Genomic DNA, 21,225 nt, shown 5'->3' on the forward strand with positions numbered 1-21,225 from the left:
TTGGTGAGGGGCTTGGAGCACAAGCCCTATGAGGAGAGATTGAGGGAGCTGGGGTTGCTTAGCCTGGAGAGGAGGAGATTCAGGGGTGACCTTATTGCTCTCTACAACTACCTGAAGGGAGGTTGTAGTGAGGCAGAGGTTGGTCTCTTCTCCCAGGCAACCAGTACCAGAACAAGAGGGCACAGTCTCAGGCTGCGTCAGGGGAGGTTTAGGCTGGAGGTTAGGAGGAAGTTTTACACAGAGAGAGTGATTGCTCACTGGAATGGGCTGCCTGAGGAGGTGGGGGGGTCGCCATCGCTGGGGGTGTTCAGGGCGAGGCTTGACAGGATGTTTGGTTCCATGGTTTAGTTGATTGGGTAGTGTTGGATGATAGGTTGGACATGATGATCTTGAAGGTCTCTTCCAACCTGGTTTATTCTATTCTATTCTAATACAGAAAGGACCTTTCACATTGGGTCTCAACCTGAACTTCAGCTGTGCTTGCTTGATCAGTATTTTGTCAGCTATCAGCATCCTTTGAGAACCTTCACATAGCTGGCATGTGAACTTTAAGGTGTGTAAAATAGCTGGATGCTGATGTTTCTACCAGAAAATTCCCCAGCATTTCTGGCTGTGCTGAACAGCTGTGTGCAGTACGTCATAAACTTGCCAGCATGTGAATGAGGAATCTCTTGCGAGTGTATAAAGGTTTGTGTGTGATCTGCCATATTCAAGAGACTAATTTTTTTTGAGACAATAATCACTTTGGTATTCTTTAAGGACAAATTAATAAACATGCAAATAGGGTCTGTAATGAAAACTGAGTTTAGACATTCTTGTATTCAGTTCTTCCATTTAATTGTTCTTCTTTCATTTTCAGGATATGGAATTGCATTACAGTTTTCTATTAGTGAGTGTTCTTTGAATGATAGTTACTTGCAAAACTTGCTGCTTGTTAAATTACAGTTCACAATGATGGCAAATAGAGAATTTATGGCAGGAGATTGCTAGGGAAATAATGTATGTTTTTATTCTACCTTGCTTCCAAATAGTAGTAAAAGGATTTGTAAAAGGCAGCAGGCTGGTGTTAGCAATTTACAAAATGGTTTGGTTTATAAGTTTGATCGACTAGAAGTAGTGACATTTGACTCAATGTTTCATGTTACTGATATCTCCAATGTGTATGTGAATATCTTGTGCAGCTTAAGCAGCACATTGGACCCTGAAGCTTGTAGTTTCATTGAGCTTTTTGAAGTTAGATGCATGTAGCTTTGGAAAGCATCTAAGGCACCAAATTTTCTAGGAGCTTTGACTGATCAACAGAAGTATCAGTGCAGCTGATACTGAAGTTAGTTGGGGAACATGGGAATACAATGCTGCAACTGGGCTCAGACTGTTTAGGCTCACAGAGTTTGAGTTAGGGCAAATTAATGGTCATGACAAGGGAAAGGAGCAGTAATTTGCTGGTTTTCCTGGAGTTTGCAGTGGTTGATGCTAGATTTAGGGATGGTTAGTTACTGCACTTAGATCACTCTCACTGTCCCTCAGCTCTACAGATCATCCCTTTGTTGAGCTGTGGGTGTAGATGGTGCTACTTGTGGTTGCATACCACAAGTTAGTGTCTGCACAAAAGATGATTTAATCTAAAATGGGTCTGTGAGTGTTGGTGTTAATGCTGTACTGAAATGCTTGTGCAGTGGTGCTGTTGTGCACATCTGATGTTATCTTTGTGTGTACCAGCTGTCCAGCTGGAAGCTGCCGAGATGGGCATGGATGAGCTTGAAGGGTTTCCAGTTTCAAATCCTTCTGCTTGTACCTTGGAAATAATTACTACAATGAGACAGTGCATGTGCAACTGATGGTTAAATATCATTTTCTGCCACTAAAAGAACTGAAATATTTTCACTAAGTTCATTCAGGACAATGCTTTCTCTGCAGTTTCATATTCCAGCCTGACAACTGTAATTCATCTCCAAATGTCAGCAATACCTTGGGGTGGTGAGGACTACAAAATGCACATCAATGGGCAAACATAGGAAATGAAAAACCCAATGTGGTTGTGTCAAAACACTCTGAGCTCTCTCCCATCTTCCCTGGATGAGGTCCTGTATATTCCCTGCCATTGTAGCACCCCAAAAGTGTCCTCTGTTTCCCACTACACCTCTTTATCCACTAAATTAAAATCATAAAATCTCATGAAAATAAATGATTCATTATTCAAACCACTGATATAATTTAAATTGGTTTACTTGGAGCTTCAGCTGAAACTTGGCTTTCATAGTGCTGTGCCACAGTCTTAAAACAGCACTTCACCGTGGCATGATGCACAGGACACAGCTTTTTGGTGTTGTATGTTAAAATATATTCATAGTGTGCTATCTAAACACGTTGGTTCGCTTTTTTTCCTGGAGGAGAGCATGGACTTTAGGCAGTAATGACAATTCATAGACGTAGTAAATTGCCAAGGAAACTAGAACTGTAGTGTTCCATAAATTTATGACAAATGTATATCTATTTACAGTGAAGTTCTTGAAAGCACACACAAGAACTCAAGGTCTGAAAAGTCCTGTATTGTACTTCATGCAGCAGAGCTCATTCTAGAATAGGCAGCTTTACCTTTTAACTCTCTGCTTTACCTCTACAGAGTCCCCTGGCATTCACCTTCGTGAATCACAGCAGAGCAGTGTTGTCAGGGCTGCTCTTAAACAAGCAATTTTCTCTCTGCCCACTCACCTGCCACTTCAGTTCATGAGGCAATTGCCAACTGTAGGACAAACAATCTGGCAAAGGTGCTCATGGTGCAACTTCTGAGACAAGAATGCCTACTGCACAGAGGAACTCACCTTGCTGGAATATTTTGATGAAGGAAGGAAGCTGAAAAATGAAAACTTCAGTCCAACTTTAAAAATAATAAACTGAGGCACTGTAAGAGAGCATGGGTCATGTTCTCCTGGTGGCAGGAGTGGGGCATTCTTCTATTGAAGCAAGGATTCAAGTTTTTCCTTACCTGCCATGGAGAGTGTTTTGGCATTTGGGTGTATGGAGCTTCAGGTCTTTCTTTGGTTATTAGTGCTTCTGCAGTTTCTTAATGATGCCAAGGTGCTGTGAGTGATAGCATTTTAAAGTGAAGGGCAAGTTAATTGGCTTTGGTCCTTTAAAGAACAGTCAAAGAGAAACAACTGTATATTGTTTTCTTAGCCACTGTGGAAAAGAAAGTTGCACTGGTGCAGTACTTGAAGCCAAGATCTGGAGCAACAGCCCACTTGCTGGCATATAGAATGCAGAAGGTCGGAAAGAGAGTCCCTGAACACACAACTAGCAATGTCGAGGGGATAAAGGCAGGTAGTTCAGGAACATGTAGAGGTACCCAGGCTCTGGAGGAATCTGACAAGGGAGGGGAAGTAGCCCAACTTAAGCTGATGCAGGAGGACATTTTTTTCATTGAGCAAAGGTTGGCTGGTACTTCAGTTAATGGAAAAGAAGAGGGAGGTGGAGAGGCAGCTTCTGGAAAGAAGTAGCTGTTTGTGGAATGAAGTGTTTTCCCATTGTTAGTTATGTGCACCTCCTCTAACAAAATGCCTCTATCACAGATCCCAGAGTGCTGAAAGTGTATGGAACATGTTTGCTGTCTCAAAGTTCCAACACTGCTCCTCCAAACCAAGATGCTAAGAACAATAGTCCTTTTTAACATACTCAAGTTTGGTCAGATTTTCCTCTGTGATGTTGGAAGTGGTGAGAGACCAAGATAAAAGTCAAAGAAAGCATAAAGTACATGGCCATTTTTTTTTCCCCCTGAGAGGAATGTTTGTTATCTTGAACTTGCTGAAGAAGATTGTGCTGGCTTTGTTTTGCTGTGTGGTGGTTTCTTTGTTTGTGTGGGGTTTTTTGTGAGTAACACAACCTAGAGATGTTAGGATATTTGGCTTGTTTGGACCATTAGTTAAAAATTGTTTTTACTTACAATTTTAGTTAACAAACAAAGAAAAACTTCTTTAAAAGTTTGTGAGCTCTTTGCAACGCTTCAGTAATGCAGGTTGCATAGGAAGAACGGCTTTTAACTGGGAGTATTACTTAATCTGCTTCATGAGGTGATGAAAAGAAATTTGTGTTTGATGTTATTTTTGTCTGCTGTGTTATGTGCTGGAAGAAAAGTGCTTACCTTGTATGTGGCTTGGTTGTGGCAGAAATGGCACTGGGATGCCAGTGCAGAATGCCGAGCACTTAATTTGAAGAAAGTCCTTGCTCTGTGGAAGCAATTATTAGTACTGCAGGAGGAGGCATCTGGTCATGTAGACATAGCAATTGTATTCATCTAATGTATAACAGTTAATACATTGCAGCTCAGTGTGAACTAGAACCCCTTGTTGTAGATAAGCCCTTAAGTATTTAAATACCCAGGTCCCTCTTATTGAAATGTCTAAGAGTCCAACTTGGCCTCCACATGGCGACTATTGTAAATTTTCCTCATGAAACTGCATTACATTTCATCCTAATTAGCACTGCTGCTGCAGCCTTAGTAAAGAAACATTAGATCAAAAAGTACCAGAGGCTGAGCGCCCACATCCTCTCCTGGAGGAATTAAATCAATTCCAGTCTTACAGTACTCACACAGCTGATTAAATTTAGCCTTTTTTTTTTTCTCTAGATGATGGCAGTAACGTAGTAGTAGGAAGCTCTCACCATTACTATTTGTGTACTCCAGAGCTGTATCTGTTTTGATTGCTATCAGGGAGGCATTTGTTGTTAGCCCTGAAGTAACACAAACGTGAGATTTCAGTAGTGAAGAAATTGAGGGTTAGTCAATAAATGGCAGTTACCAGCCACAAATTAAGATGAGAAACATTTTATCATAGAAATAGGAATGTGTGTTTCCTGCTGTGAAATTGAATTTTTATTGAAATCATATACATAATTAAGAAATTATTATGCACAGAGAAGGTCAGAAACCTTAACATCTTTTGTCCATAAGCCAAATATTGTAGCATGTTGATATCCGTGCTGTGAGATCCCCATTACTGCTCTGTCAGCAATTTCAACCTGGCCTCTAGACTAAATTGTCTCCCTAGGAGCCAAGAGAAAACACAGTTAATATGTGATCTTGGGCATGGGCCTTTCTTGAATGAATAAAAGCACTGTCACATTTTATGAAGTAACATCTGCTGGTGATATGCTGTGATCATCTCTGAATGAGGGAGAGGGCAGAGCTCATGTAGGTTGTGGGACTGACTGGTATTTGGAAGGGTTTTGATGGGATTTTACACACTCATGTAGCTCCATTCAGATATGTTTCAGCTGCATGACAGAAACTGAAAGCAAGGCAATGATTATGATGTGTCTATGCAGTAATTTTGAAGTAGGTATTCAGAAACACGCACAGCACACAAATTGTTAGCTAAAGCTTGCTAAACAGCCTCAGAGCAGCGTGTTCTGCGAATGGAGATGAACAAATGCGACAGGGCCTGCCATGCAATGCTGAAAATGCAGTTGTCTAATCTTCTCTTTTCTGAGCAAAGATGGAAAGGAAGCCCAGTTCCCTGGAGCCTGCAGGCTTCCCTTCAGGCACCCAGTAAACACAGCTGTGGTGCAAGATCTTGACAGCATGCACTGAGCCCATCCCATAGTGCAGTGGCTGGTTTGTAAATCCCTCAGGATCACCATCAGGGCTTTAAGGAGATGTCTTGCTTGGACACCATGACAGCCAAATACCCTTTGCTTTGTGCAGGTGATAAATCTGCAGCAGTGTTGGGGAAACTGGTGCATGCTGATCTTTTGCTGCCTGGAGGCTGCAGAGCCACCCCAACCTGTGGTCCCCCAGGCAGGTAGCTTTAACACATGTGTGGGGAGCTGAAGTCACGGGTGCTGTATCTTGTGGGCACTGTGTATGGTGCTGCCCAAGAAACTGTAGGACCAATAGGATTTCAGAGGTGCTGCAGGGCCCTTCCCCATTGCTTAGAATTATGGGACCAGTAAGAGAAGGGACCTCGAATTCTTTGATACTTGTTCCCAGAGGATCTAAATTATGTGCTGTTACTTAGGTCATGGAAAAGAATGGAAAACAGAACGCTTGTTTGGAGCAATTCTCTCTGAATATATAAAACTTCAAACAGTGGTAAATTCTAAGATCTGCTGCTTAACTGGACAAAATCATCCTTTATGCCTCTCTCTTACTACTGGAGCATCTGTTGCCACCTCAGCCTGAGCTCTGTAACTGTGTGTGTGTGTTGGGTGTTTTTTTCTACTCCATTCCTCGTTTCCTTAAAGAGCTGATTCGTTGTGATTTATTGGGTACAAACTACAAAGCTAAGTATTTTTCAGGATGTAAATTGTAGTGCTTGTGAGAAGGAATGAGACTGTAGTTCTCCCCCACTTAAGTATTTGCAGAAGGGAGGGGAGGATATATTCTTTCCATTAGACCTCTCCTTCTTAATCACCATTCCCTAATTAATTCCCTGGTTAAATATAAAGCAAGCATTAGCTTTGAATAATGTTTTCCTGTGTGATTAAGTAAAGAAGCATTCCTTTCTTTTGTATGATGACTCATCGCCAGGGGATCTGGAGGGAGCCTGAGGGTTGATATTTGAGACTTTGGTCACAGGTGCACTTGTACCTTTGAGCTGTTTGCTGTCAGTCCAAAGGTGGGAGGAAAAGGTGGTATCACATATCAACTGCACTCAAAGAAAATTGTCTCTCTTGTGAAACCACAGCTTTGGTTTCTTGTGGTTGAAAACTGACTCCGGCTCACAGAAATGCAAATCTCTAGACATCACATAGAGCTAGAAGAGGAAATTGTTGTTCTTGCTGGCACAGCGTCTACAGCCATCTCTTGTTGCATGATATATTTTATTTGGTGTCCAAGCTGACCCAAAATTATATCTTCTTCTCTCTCTTATTTTGTTTTTCCCCACCCAGCACTTTCTAGTTCCTCTCCCTGCATCAGTTTGAAAACCTTTGACTTGCACCAGCACAGCTCTGTTGGGTCACACCATAAAAACCACAGGTTTGAAAGAGCTAATGTTAAAAATGAAAGGTTCTGAAACAACAACAACAAAAAGAGTGAACAAGGACACATCAAAGAGGCAGGAGAGGGCAGGGTTTAAGCTGGCCAAGTTTATTTTACTGCAGAAGAAACATTCTCCAACTCTACCCAGAGAATATGATTTCTTTTCTTTTATTTTTTTTACCACCCTATCTTATGGTGTTATTTTTTAGCTTATTGCATTCATTTTTTTTTAGCTCAAAAGGCAAGTTCATAATTCTGGGTTCACACATTGCTCATAGCTCAAGAAGAGAAGAAGAATGCGGCCCTGTTAACACGGCAGCAAGGAAAATACACAGAATAGGTTTCATGTAATGATTTGGAAATACCTGTAATAGTGAAGACTAGAACACGTAATTTCTGGATGTTGAGAAACAGGCATTTTAAAATACCTTTTGTTTTGGTAACAAGTACAACAAGCAGAAATCCCACTGATTTTTTTTTCTTTCATTTGTTTCGCAGGCATTTCCCTGTATTTCAACAGGAATTTATGGTAAGTAAGACCTTAGATGTCACTTACTGCTTACTTGGTTTTGCCTATGATTGTTGCTTTAAAAAGTGATATTTCATATTAGATATCCATCAGTCTTTTTGGCTTGTGAATCTATTTATGCTGTGTTAAATAACAGGGACTCAAAGCCTTTGACTAGGACTGGATAGTATTAATGCTGATAAGTGAGATATTGTTGTGCAGCCCTTAGCACAATCCTAAGCTTGGGAGCTGAAGCCCACAACAGCGATTGCAGTTCTGCAGCTCTGATAACTCAAACACATTGCCGTGGCTTCTACAGAGAAATATAGGTGGTTGGCAAAATTTTCCATCCAGAAGGTGAGCAAGCAAAATTCCCTAATGTCCAGAGTGGAGATAATTTTTAATTTATGAATTTACATGCAAATTAATATTGCCTGAAGAACGGCTTTGTTGTAATGTAAAGGCAATCCATCACTAATAGTGAACTGCTCTTTGGTTTGACATTGCGGAAGAGGTGGGCATGATGTTTGAAGAGAGGAAAAGACAAGCTGTTTGATACTTAGAATATGGAAAAACATGACCTCATGTGCAAATTACATGGGGACAACAGTATGTTTTAATTTACAAATAATACAGGCTGATTTTTCTTCCACTTAGGCTCAGCAAATGCGTAAATGTGGTAGTAAGTTGGATGACTTGTCCCATTGAAAGGTTTTAAAGATCCATGCTATGCAGCAATATGAAGGAAAAAAAGAGTCACATGTAGGGCCATAGTGTGGCATAGCTGCTGCTGCTGTGGGGAAATAGCAGACAGTAATTTCTGGATAAAGTGATTTGAGCTTTGACTCATCTGATACTGCAGATGCAGAAGGAAGAAAAATGACAGGAATATTTAGAGGGGCGTGTTCTTTTTCAAGGACCTCCTGTTTAGAATGGGTTGATTGATGACTGCAAATCTGAATTTAGGCTTCAGAAGGTAAAATCTAAATTGCCTTGGGTGCTCTTTCTTTTTCTACTTGAACTGTTCTTGTATTATTGCAGAAAATGGCAAATGCTTGTATTATATGCAGAAATGGCAAATACCATTTCCACAGACATTTCCACAGAAGTCATTGAGCATAAATATGATTTCAGATAAAGCTCCATCTTAGTCCTCAGTTTTGTTCCACCTCATGAAGTTTCAGAGGACCTCTGCATCTTAGTTCTTGATCTTGACTATAGTCACATTTTGTTATTAGTTTACAAAACTAGGTGTTGTGTTGAAAATATATAGAAATTACAAGCAAGTGGAATGTACAAACAGTAATAGCTTGGTGTATTTTAGAACTGGCCCAGTTAATACAAAAGTTCTTAGCAGGTGGGCAATGTGGTTTCTTAAATCAGTAAAGAAAGTTGGAAAGGGTGTCTGGTAGGAATCTTGAGGGGTTTTTCCCTGACGTAATAGATGCTTTTCCTGACATTAGCATAGGGTTTAACTGCAAAGCTGTGGCATTACTGAAACGTTATATAGCATGGCAAGTGCTTTTTTAGTAATTGTTTGCCACTTTCACCTTTGGAAATTAACTAAGATACATTTCTGCTAAAAGGCAGTTCTTCTGAGGCTGCTTTTCTTTGTTTGTTTTGGGAAATCAGTACCTGCTTGTACTGTCTACATTTTAATAAATACTTTTTAATTCTTCAATGAAAGAGGTACTCCACTACTTTAGAGACTTTCAGATATACTGCCTGAAAGTAGTAATTAAACAGGAAACCCTGCATCAGGCTTTGGGTGTCACCATTTTCAAGAATGTTTGATAGCAGTTGCAGTACTAATGTTATGCTGTGTGATGTGTTTGAGGTGTAAATTACACCCAAAACCCACGAAGGTTTGCTTTCATCTTTCTGCTTTTGTTTTCCCATCTATACATGCACAAGTCACCATCTAGATAAGCAAATGAATCGGCTTCATTCCTGGAGGCCAAGCTGATTAGCATTGCTTTATGGAATTGTGCAGTTAGTGGCCTATCTCAATAAAGTATTATTGAAGGAACATGCAGACTTGATTTCTTACCTTGGATCCATATGAACAAATGCTGTCCCTTCAGAAATCCTTGGCTGAGAATTGAGTTTCACCTCCGAATGGAAGCAGACACATTTGCAGCTGAGTGTATCCAGTTTAAGAATCTGGATTGTGTTCTTGTAGTTGCATAGATTGCTTGCCTTTTCTATTATTGTTAGGAGAGAGTAGTCACACTTCTCTGGAGAGCAATCCTTTCCTGTTTGCATCATTGCAGAGCATTCCATTTCTCCCATAAAAAGGAAATTGAGAAGAAACAAGCAAGCAAGCCTGTTTCTGAGATTTTGGCAAAGGGTATGTTGCTTTTCATGAGAAGGGTGTTGAATAGAGGAAAGGTCTGGTTTTTCTCCCCAAACACTTTCCTGATGTTCCATCCCTGCCTGAAGTACCATGGATGTTCCAGCTTGAATGAGTTAAAGCCCCAAGAAGTTAGTTTTCCATTAAGGCACTGTGCCAGGAGTCAAAACTTTGTTTTTATTTTTTATGTTATGTTTTTTAGTATTCTTCTATTTAAAGAGCTCTGGCAACAGATTTGCTCATGAGGGATCTTTGGTTTAGAGGTCTGATAGCTTCCAGTGAGGGATTAAATCTTTAAAAAATTAAGTGGAAAGCAACCTATGCTGACTGCTTGTAAGGAATGCAAACCAAGTAGGATCTTGTAGCAGGGAGACCTTATAGCAGTGTTCCTGTACCTGAAGGGGGACTCCAAGACAGCTGGGAAGGGACTTTGTGCAAGGGCTTGTGGAGATAGAATGAGAGAGAACGGATTGAAGCTGGATGGTGATAGACTTAGACTGGATATTAGAAAGAAAATTTTTACGGTGTGGATGGTGAGACACTGGAACAGGTTGCCAAGGGAAGTTATGGATGCCCCCTCCCTGGAGATGTTCAAGGACAGAATGGATGAGGCCTTGAGCAAGATGGTCTAGTGGAAGGTGTCCCTGCCATGGGCCAAGGGTTGGAACTAGATGATCTTTAAGGTCCCTTCTAACCTAAACCATTCTATGAAATTCTATGAATCTACTCACAAGAAGAGAAAGACAAAAGGATGAGGTGTTATCTTTTCCGAAGAGATCTCTTTCATCTCTAGAATAGAATAGAACAGAATTAATCAGGTTGGAAAAGACCTTTGAGGTCACAGAGTCCAACCTATCACCCAACACTATCTAATCAACTAAACCACGGCATCAAGCGCTCCATCCAGTCTCTTCCTAAACACCTCCAGTGACAGCGACTCCACCACCTCCCTGGGCAGCACATTCCAACGGTCTAATGTGGTTATAAACTGAGAATCAGTCTACAAAGGCAAAGATGGTGAAGACTTATTTCCCTCTGGATTCCTGGGTTCCTCTCTTTTGTGGCAATAAATGCTTTCCTTTACATCAAGAGCACGAAGTTCCATACACAGAACTGTTATAGGAGGAGTACGGAGGACTTGGATCATTCCTGTGTCATTAGAGAGATAGCAGTGTGTCAAGTGACAGAACTTCAGTAGTTGTTCAATAATGTTCACATGAGGGAGAGTGCAGCATTAGAGTTACCACAGCTTTTCTGTAGGGCAGCTACAGTTTTAGAGGTTTTCTTACATTTTAGCTCTTTCCCAGTTTTCAAAACAATTTTACTGTCTGTTTTTTAAAAGCTATTAAAAAGTGCTAAAAATGCATTAACAGCCAAATTTGTACTTTAGAGAGGGTTAAAAGTGTACTTTTAGGCTGTCATGTGTCAGCTTTTCACCTTATACACAGTGAATCCCCGTTTACATATCTGCTTTTCCCATAATTGCCATCCTGTTATGTCTGAGGTGCTGCAAGAAGCAGGTAGGGGGCCAAAAAAGACAGTGACTTTCTTGAGTAGATTTTATAGAAGAGCATCTCATTGTCATGTGTTTAAGGAGCTACCCACAAATTCTAGTGTGTGCAGCCTACAAAGTGAACAAGGATGTCTGACACACTGCTACAAACCTTACAAGCTGCAAAATTTAAACAAGGCTCTGCAGATGGATGTGAGAAGACCAGAATTTTCATGTTTGTCATAATACTTTACTGAGAGATCATTATGAGGTGGGCTACACGTGGAAGAAGTTGAAGATGTTATGGTCTATGTACACCTATTTGTTACTTTCTTCTTGTGACAAAAATACAGGGTTGGGCTTCTGTTCCTAGATACTTATGTTGGCAACTAAAGCTGCTCTCTGGCAACATAAGCAATTATTTACATGTTATTTTAAACTTAAGGATGGGGGTGAGGGGGTATAGGGGGTGGGGAAGAGGAAAGAGGAAGGAAAGATAAAACTCTAAGAGAAATTGGCATTTCTATTTGTCTCTCAGTCTCACACTATAACTAAGGTCGGAAGAGACCCCAAGGATCATCAAGTCCAACCAGTCCCAACAGACCTCACGACTAGACCATGGCACCAAGTGCCACGTCCAGTCTCCCCTTGAACACCTCCAGGGACAGCGACTCCACCACCTCCCTGGGCAGCACATCCCAATGACGAATGACTCGCTCAGTGAAGAACTTTTTCCTCACCTCGAGTCTACACCTCCCCTGGCACAGCTTGAGACTGTGTCCCCTTGTTCTGGTGCTGGTTGCCTGGGAGAAGAGACCAACCCCTTCCTGTCTACAACCACCTTTCAGGTAGTTGTAGAGGGCAATGAGGTCACCCCTGAGCCTTCTCTTCTCCAGGCTAAACAATCCCAGCTCCCTCAGCCTCTCCTCATAGGGCTTGTGCTCAAGGCCTCTCCCCAGCCTTGTTGCCCTTCTCTGGACACGTTCAAGTGTTTCAATGTCCTTCTTAAACTGAGGGGCCCAGAACTGGACAGAGGACTCAAGGTGTGGCCTAACCAATGCAGAGTCCAGGGGCACAGTGACCTCCCTGCTCCTGCTGGCCACACTATTCCTAATACAGGCCAGGATGCCATTGGCCCTCTTGGCCACCTGGGCACACTGCTCGCTCATGATTAGGTGGCTGTCAATCAGCACCCCCAGGTCCCTCTCTGTTTGGCAGCTCTTCAGCCACTCTGACCCCAGCCTGTAGCTCTGCATGGGGTTGCTGTGGCCAAAGTGCAGCACCCGGCACTTGGACTTGTTAAATGCCATGCCATTGGACTCTGCCCATCTGTCCAGTCGGTCGAGGTCCCTCTGCAGAGCCTTTCCACCCTCTAACTGACCAACATCTGTTCCCAACTTGGTGTCATCTGCAAACTTGCTGATGACTGACTCAACCCCCTCATCCAGATCATCAATGAAGATGTTAAAGAGGATGGGGCCCAGCACTGATCCCTGGGGGACGCCACTGGTGCCTGGCCGCCAGCTGGCTGTGGCACCATTCACCACCACTCTCTGGGCTCGGCCCTCCAGCCAGTTCCTAACCCAGCACAGAGTGCTGCTGTCCAAACCACGAGCTGACAGCTTAGCCAGCAGTTTACTGTGGGGGACGGTGTCAAAGGCCTTGCTGAAGTCCAGGTAGACCACATCCACAGGCCTCCCCACGTCCACCAGATGGGTCACCTGATCATAGATCTTTATATGTTTTTCCTTACTTTGACTTTCACTAAAATGATACTATCTATTCTTTCTGAAACAGAAGAAAATGGCAGCCTTTAGGTCTTGTTATTTGTATTTCTTTTTAAAATTGGGAAGAAAAAGACCAAAACCTATGAGAGTGCAGACTGTCTGTGGTAATTTAGGCAGTGGAAATGCACAAGTTGATTTTAGACACCTTTATTGCATTGGAGTAAGACTTTCCTTTTTTTTTTTTTTTGTTTAGAATCAGGCTACTTATGCTTTCTTGTAGCTTTTGGTTTGGTCATGACAAAGCTTTGCAGGGTTAAATTTATTATGTGCTGCCAATGGAGAGTCTGAAAAGCAAGCTTAGAAAGCAAATCAAGAAAAAACCCTGAAATAGTAAAGTATGCAGTGTATACAGGGAATGTATAATACGTGCACAAGGCAGGATGCAAGGAGGTATCACAGATCCTCTGCTCAGCTTTGTCTTTATCTGGGAAGAGAGACCCTTGTCTAGTGCCATCTTGTGCTTGACCTCCAGAGCCTCCTCAGTATGCAAAGAACGATTCATTCTGCCACTCCACAGAGGGCTGGGAGTGTATCCATCAGCTCTTCTCCCTGTGAGGTGATCCGAGATAGCTTATAACAAGGGATTAACTGACAGGTGCACTACTGAGGGATTATAAAAGCCCTCTGAAAATCTGAGTCAGAAGACTAAACCAAATGTTTTCAAAGGCAGAATAAATTCCTGACACAGGGCTAAAGGCTGAGGAAATCTATTTCCATCTTTTCCATTTTCTCATTTTCTGTTGACATTTCATCCCTAAGATAAGTATTTCTTTAATGAACAATTCTAATAAGGGTTGCACTGCTGTCTTTCCAAGGAAGGAGTCAGCAGCAAATTTTCCAGAGCCTTTAGGCGCCAAAAAAAAGTGTTTATCTCCAGTCTGGTGCTTTGGGTCCCTGTAGCCATCACAATAGGCTGATGCTGTATGTGATCATCAGCCTCTGAATATTGTGATGTCAATTTTGTGGTGACCTAGGAAAATGGATGCTATTATATAAATTCTCTGTGATGCAGAAAAAAAAAATAATCCTGTAGGTCACATAAGGAATGTTCCCTTTAGTGAGGTTGTCTCTTAACTAAGTTAATTTTTAAGGGAGGTCCTCAGTTCAGCAGCTCCTCATCCCTCTACTCAGACTGTATCCATTTTTTTGACACTACTGTATGGTTTTAAGAGTTGTTTTTTTTGTAACTCACTGGGAAGTTAATTGCATTTTGGTGTTTACTCCACAATTTGTGTAATGTGATATTTTAGAGAGAAGGAAGATACATGCTAGCTCAATTTTTAATGCTTCTTTTGGGACTGATCACCAGTTAACTGAGATTTTTTAAAATAAATTAATAATAGTAATAGCTATGGAATTACTGTTATTATATTCAAGTAATTCTAGAAGTCTAATTACTATTTGTATGAAAATTTGTTGCATGCATTATTTAACAGCGTTCTTGTCATGGACACTACACTGTCTGAAATAGTAATTGGTCTCTTCCCATAATTTAAATAGTAAAAAAAAGATCACTGGAAAGTGTAAATCAGTGAGCTCTCAGCAGTCTAAAATTAACATTCATATGATATATTTAACAAGGCAAAGCTCAAACTTGATTCTAGAGAAGAGACTTAAGCTCCCAGTTTCAGTGGAAATGAGTATTTTATGGATATTGTAGTTAGACTATCTAGAATTTTATCTACTCTTAAGTTCTTGCTGACTGGTCTAACTGGCAGCATTTCCCCTGAATTGCAGACAAAGCTTATCTTCATTAAAATTATGTGTAGTGACTGTCCTTAAAAATTTTCCTTCAAAAGCTTAGGATGTTAAACACTGATTAGTCAGTTGCCTCGTGGCCTTGTTTTTTGTATTTTCCCTTTTCTTTTTAGGAAGAGATAGAGAGTCTATTTAGTTACTTTTTTCTTCTAAAATGGACAGAACTGTAGGCTGTCTTGGTTCTACTCAGCATGAAACTACTTTTTTAGTGTTCTCTTACTCAGAGTGACTTACATCTTGAAGCTGCTATCATGGCTCATGTTGGTTTTGTAGCAAGCTATCTAGATGTCTGCAGACTGTTGAAGAAAAGCCAGTAACATCTCCAAAGGCATCAAAAGCACATTGCAGCTTTCCCCCTTTTTCTTTTCTTTTTAAATTTTATCTTCCCAAGCAAACTCTTTTGCAAAGTGTGAGTGAGTTGGAAAAGATATCTGGTATTCAGAAAACATATTGCTGGTATTACACATAGGGCTTCAGTTGGTCAGATAAAATGTTTGGTTTGGTATTTCAGGTTTTCCTTTCAAAGAACTCTCAATTGCCATGATGAAAACTGTATTGCTGTATACTAACAGTATCACTTCACTCCCTTTTCTAAATCTTCCTGGCTGATGTCAACAAGATAATCTTATGTTTGCTCTATGGTTTTACAATCAGGGAAAACTAAAGGTTTTTGAAGCTAGTTTGTTATGAAATTAAGTAAGAAAAACAAGGTATACAGACTTTGTCTTGGGGACATCAAATTAACACAATACATGAAATCTTAAATACTTCCTGGTTAAAGGCCTAATTATCACTGTCCATTTTTTTTCCCTCTGATGTAATCTTGTATCTTCTCCCAGAAAAGAGCATGTCTCTAAAACTGAACTTGGAGCCCAATCCATTAGTGAATCCCACTCTTTGCATAGATTTTAATGAATGCGGAGCATACCACAGCATAATGGAAGAAACCAGCAGCAGAAACACGTCCAAGTTCAAAACTGGGTAATTTCACTTTATTTAGCTTTATATAAAGGATTTAACTGGCCCTAGATAACTTAAAATGGCTATTCCTCAAAGAGTTAAGAGGCCTTGAGCACAAGCCCTATGAGGAGAGGCTGAGGGAGCTGGGATTGTTTCGCCTGGAGAAGAGGAGGCTCAGGGGTGACCTCATTGCCCTCTACAACTACCTGAAAGGTGGCTGTAGCCAAGAAGGAGTTGGTCTCTTCTCTCTAGCAACCAGTACCAGAACAAGAGGACACAGTCTCAAGCTGCACCAGGGGACATTTAGGCTGGAGGTGAGGAGAAAGTTCTTCACGGAGAGAATCGTTCGTCATTGGAATGTGCTGCCCAGGGAGGTGGTGGAGTCGCCGTCCTTGGAGGTGTTCAAGAGGGAATTGGACGTGGCACTTGGTGCCATGGTCTAGTCATGAGGTCTGTGGTGACAGGTTGGACTCGATGATTTTGAGGTCTCTTCCAACCTTGGTGATACTGTGATACTGACTTTACTGTTCAGGTCATCATAATTAAGTCTACTAGCAGCTAGTCTAATCTTTTGGATACCTATTCAGGTAATCAACTGGTTAGATGTGTATATTGGTATTCATGACTACTTCCTCTACACTTACATTTCATCTTAAGAAGTCAGAATTCAGAAGCAAAGGTAAAGATGTACTCTCTTAGGATTCTCTGAGGCCTTGAGTAATCTCATCTAAGTTTGAAATTGTTCCTGCTTTGAGCAGAACATTAGACCAGGTGGTCTCCAGAGGTTCCATAGTGCCACCTTCCAACCTGGGTTTTTCTGGGATTCCCAGCTTCTTACATGTTTTCTTCCTTGACCAGTGATATTCCTGTCAGGGAATCATGCCATTACCTCTGATTTCTTGGTGAGTTTTTCTCAGGTGCACTAGCAAAGCAAGTTTTCTTTGCAAAATGAGAACATTGTGTTGTTGGAGGTGTCTCTTAACTGTATTCATGATTAAATGTAGTGTGACAACTTGGGAATTATAAGACCATCTTTTCCATGCCTTCCCAATTGTACAGAAAATGTTATATATGAAATATGTTACCTCTGAATTTTAAACACATTGTAAAAAGACAGACAGCTAGTTTAACAGTTTCAGTCAAATTTCATGATGCAACTTATCTTCCTTGAAAGGAGGAACTTAATATAAAATTAATCTAGTTAAAGAAGAATAGGTATCATCTTGACAGCTGTAAAATTACTCTGGGTTTGATAACTGGCACTGAAGATGATGAGTACTGTGGCATAACTAGTCTGGTATGTGATCTTAAGTTATAAAACATACGTTCTTTAGCTAGTATAAAACATACGTTCTTTAGCTAGAAGAAGATCTAAAAAGGGCTTTGGGCAGGATTTCTAGTCTAGATTATTACCCACAATAATTTTAATACTGCACAATTGTTTTATCTGAACAGCATGAGATTTAACACATCCAAGTGCCGGGTTCTGCACATTGGCCACAGCAATCCCATGCAGAGCTACAGGCTGGGGTCAGAGTGGCTGGAGAGCAGTCAGGCTGAGAGGGACCTGGGGGTGCTGGTCGACGGTAGACTGAACATGAGCCTGCAGTGTGCCCAGGCAGCTAAGAGGGCCAATGGCATCCTGGCCTGCATCAGGAACAGTGTGGCCAGCAGGAGCAGGGAGGTCATTCTGCCCCTGTACACTGCACTGGTTAGGCCGCACCTCGAGTACTGTGTCCAGTTCTGGGCCCCTCAGTTTAGGAAGGATGTTGACTTGCTGGAACGAGTCCAGAGAAGAGCAACAAAGTTGGTGAGGGGTTTGGAACATAAGCCCTACGAGGAGAGGCTGAGGGAGCTGGGGTTGCTTAACCTGGAGAAGAGGAGACTCAGGGGTGACCTTATTACTCTCTACAACTACCTGAAGGGAGGTTGTAGACAGACGGATGTTGGTCTCTTCTCCCAGGCAAGCAGTACCAGAACAAGAGGACACAGTCTCAGGCTGCGCCAGGGGAGATACAGGCTGGATGTTAGAAAAAAGTTCTATACAGAAAGAGTGATTGCACATTGGAATGGGCTGCCTGGGGAGGTGGTGGAGTCACCATCACTGGAGGTTTTTAGGAGAAGACTTGACGGGGTGCTTGGTGCCGTGGGTTAGTTGCTTGGGCAGAGTTGGATTGGTTGATGGGTTGGACGCGATGATCTTGAAGGTCTCTTCCAACCTGGTTTATTCTATGTATTCTATGTATTCTATGTTTATAAATGAAAACTGTTAAGTGTTGAGATTGAATCCCCCTCACAGGATAGAATTTAATTTAGAACAGTCATAGTGATTTGTGCTTATGTAGCTTTTTTAAGCCCTGAGATGCTGAAGTTGAGTAGGAATTTACGAAGGGCAGGTCCTGCCTCTCCAACCTGATCTCCTTCTATGATCAGGTGACCCGTCTGGTGGACGTGGGGAGGCCTGTGGATGTGGTCTACCTGGACTTCAGCAAGGCCTTTGACACCGTCCCCCACAGTAAACTGCTGGCTAAGCTGTCAGCTCGTGGTTTGGACAGCAACACTCTGTGCTGGGTTAGGAACTGGCTGGAGGGCCGAGCCCAGAGAGTGGTGGTGAATGGTGCCACATCCGGCTGGCGGCCAGTCACCAGTGGCGTCCCCCAGGGATCAGTGCTGAGCCCCATCCTCTTTAACATCTTCATTGATGATCTGGATGTGGGGGTTGAGTCAGTCATCAGCAAGTTTGCAGATGACACCAAGTTGGGAGCAGATGTTGGTCAGTTAGAGGGTGGAAAGGCTCTGCAGAGGGACCTCGACCGACTGGACAGATGGGCAGAGTCCAATGGGATGGCATTTAACAAGTCCAAGTGCCAGGTGCTGCACTTTGGCCACAGCAACCCCATGCAGAGCTACAGGCTGGGGTCAGAGTGGCTGGAGAGCTGCCAAACAGAGAGGGACCTGGGGGTGCTGATTGACAGCCACCTAATCATGAGCGAGCAGTGTGCCCAGGTGGCCAAGAGGGCCAATGGCATCCTGGCCTGTATTAGGAATAGTGTGGCCAGCAGGAGCAGGGAGGTCATTGTGCCCCTGGACTCTGCATTGGTTAGGCCACACCTTGAGTCCTGTGTCCAGTTCTGGGCCCCTCAGTTTAAGAAGGACATCGAGACACTTGAACGTGTCCGGAGAAGGGCAACAAGGCTGGGGAGAGGCCTTGAGCACAAGCCCTATGAGGAGAGGCTGAGGGAGCTGGGATTGTTTAGCCTGGAGAAGAGGAGGCTCAGGGGTGACCTCATTGCCCTCTACAACTACCTGAAAGGTGGTTGTAGACAGGAAGGGGTTGGTCTCTTCTCCCAGGCAACCAGCACTAGAACAAGAGGACACAGTCTCAAGCTGTGCCAGGGGAGATTTAGACTTGAAGTGAGGAAAAAGTTCTTCACTGAGCGAGTCCATCCAACCTGGCCTTGAATACCTCATCCACAACCTCCCTGGGCAACCTATTTCACCCTCACTGTGAAGAATTTCTTCCTAATATCCAGTCTAAATCTATTCTCTTCCAGCTTAAAGCCATTCCTCCTCTTCCTATCACTACAAGGACTTGTAAAAAGTCCCTCCCCAGCTTTCTTTTAGGCCCCCTTTCCAGGTACTGAAAAGCTGCTATAAGGTCTCTCTAGAGCCTTCTCTTCTCCAGGCTGAACAGCCTGATTTTTGCAGCCTGTCCCCATAGGGGAGGTGCTTCAGCCCTTTGATCATCTTTGTGGCCTCCTCTGGACCCACTCCAACAGTTTGATGTCCTTCTTGTGTTGGTACAGTACAAATACAGAAAATCACCTTATACATATATATAAATTTACTCTACATTACAAAGATCATCTGTCATTCATATGCCTGGTGTCTGAAGGTTTTCCAAGAAGTGTGGAAAGAGCTATGTGTGAGAATATTGGGGCTTTTAAGTGCCCTGTGAGAGGTAAAACAATTGTTGCTAGGGAAAATACTTCATTTTGAAATGATTGAAAAGATCAACAGAATAGCCCTGCTTTTGAGTCTCATCAAAGTACCTCAAAGACAATTTAAAGGTATCTCTACCTCTTCATTAGACCTCACTGCATTGCTCTTTTTTTTTTGCATCTTCGGTAGATAGGAATGCTACCATATATCACTGGAAAGGGCAACTACCGCTGAGGCAGAAGAATAGCAAAGTCAGATGATTCAGTGTAATGAATGACTAATCCTGTCTCTAAGCCAGGGTCATAAGATGTGTTCTGCAGTTCTGCACGCCACAGGTCTTGGTGGTGGTTGTGTTAATGGATGGCCATCTTGGCCCTGGAGGAGAGTTGTGCCATTTTTGTCTTCAGAACACATTTAAAGCTACTGTGTCCCACTGACTGTTTTGAACACGTTCACTTTTCTTCTGTCTGAAAATGTGATACCCAAGACAATAGCATAAAAAGCAGTGCAATTATTGCAATGGAAGGAAGCATTTGTTACAGTGGTGTGAATTTTCTTGAATGAAAATGAATTACTCCCTCCCCTCCCCCCTTTATTTAAACTGAATTTCTAAGGTAATAGAAAGTTAGATTTGCTCACATATTACTAATTTATGCAGCTTGAGTACTTTCCTAGAGGTTGCATTGGTGCAGAAAACAAAGCATGCATTGCCAGGACGGAGATATTATTTATCAAATTCCCTAGTAATAATAATTAATTAAAAATCAGATTGCGGTGGAATTGTTTCCTATTTCGTTAGTCTATTATTATCCGCTCGTTCAATTTAAGCGAGTTGTCTGTATCAGTGAAATATTAAACAGCTAGTGAGACCACATAAGGTTTACTGCAGAGGAAACACAGCCAGATCCAAAATTGCCTTTCTGCAAGCACTCTTCAGGAGAAAGTTTGAATGATTTTAAGAGCTTCTGTACAGAGCAGAATCGTTGCTGGGTTTGTTTACTTGGCAGTAGTGGTATACATACTAAATTCCCTTTCAGGCTTACTTAGGTGAGGTATTCAGAAACAAATGTGCAGAAGAGCTGTCAAACAGAGAGGGACCTGGGGGTGCTGATTGACAGCCGCCTAAACATGAGCCAGCAGTGTGCCCAGGTGGCCAAGAGGGCCAATGACATCCTGGCCTGTATTAGGAATAGTGTGGCCAGCAGGAGCAGGGAGGTCATTGTGCCCCTGGACTCTGCATTGGTTAGGCCACACCTTGAGTCCTGTGTCCAGTTCTGGGCCCCTCAGTTTAAGAAGGACATCGAGACACTTGAACGTGTCCAGAGAAGGGCAACAAGGCTGGGGAGAGGCCTTGAGCACAAGCCCTATGAGGAGAGGCTGAGGGAGCTGGGATTGTTTAGCCTGGAGAAGAGAAGGCTCAGAGGTGACCTCATTGCCCTCTACAAC

General features: G+C 42.4%; 1 protein-coding gene across 6 annotated transcripts in view; it reads left to right on the top strand.

Moving 5' to 3' along the window:
* The window catches only part of MACROD2 (mono-ADP ribosylhydrolase 2), a 1,047,040-nt gene that overhangs the window by 685,498 nt on the left and 340,317 nt on the right, over window positions 1–21,225 (top strand). For all 6 annotated transcript variants that reach the window (XM_054180117.1, XM_054180116.1, XM_054180112.1 and 3 more), the window contains exon 7: window positions 7,478–7,508. In XM_054180117.1, coding sequence (XP_054036092.1) covers window positions 7,478–7,508 — 31 coding nt within the window. The remainder of the gene's footprint in view (window positions 1–7,477; window positions 7,509–21,225) is intronic.

Source organism: Dryobates pubescens, chromosome 3 (genome assembly GCF_014839835.1).
Source record: "Dryobates pubescens isolate bDryPub1 chromosome 3, bDryPub1.pri, whole genome shotgun sequence".
In the NCBI taxonomy this organism is placed as follows: Eukaryota; Metazoa; Chordata; class Aves; order Piciformes; family Picidae; genus Dryobates; species Dryobates pubescens.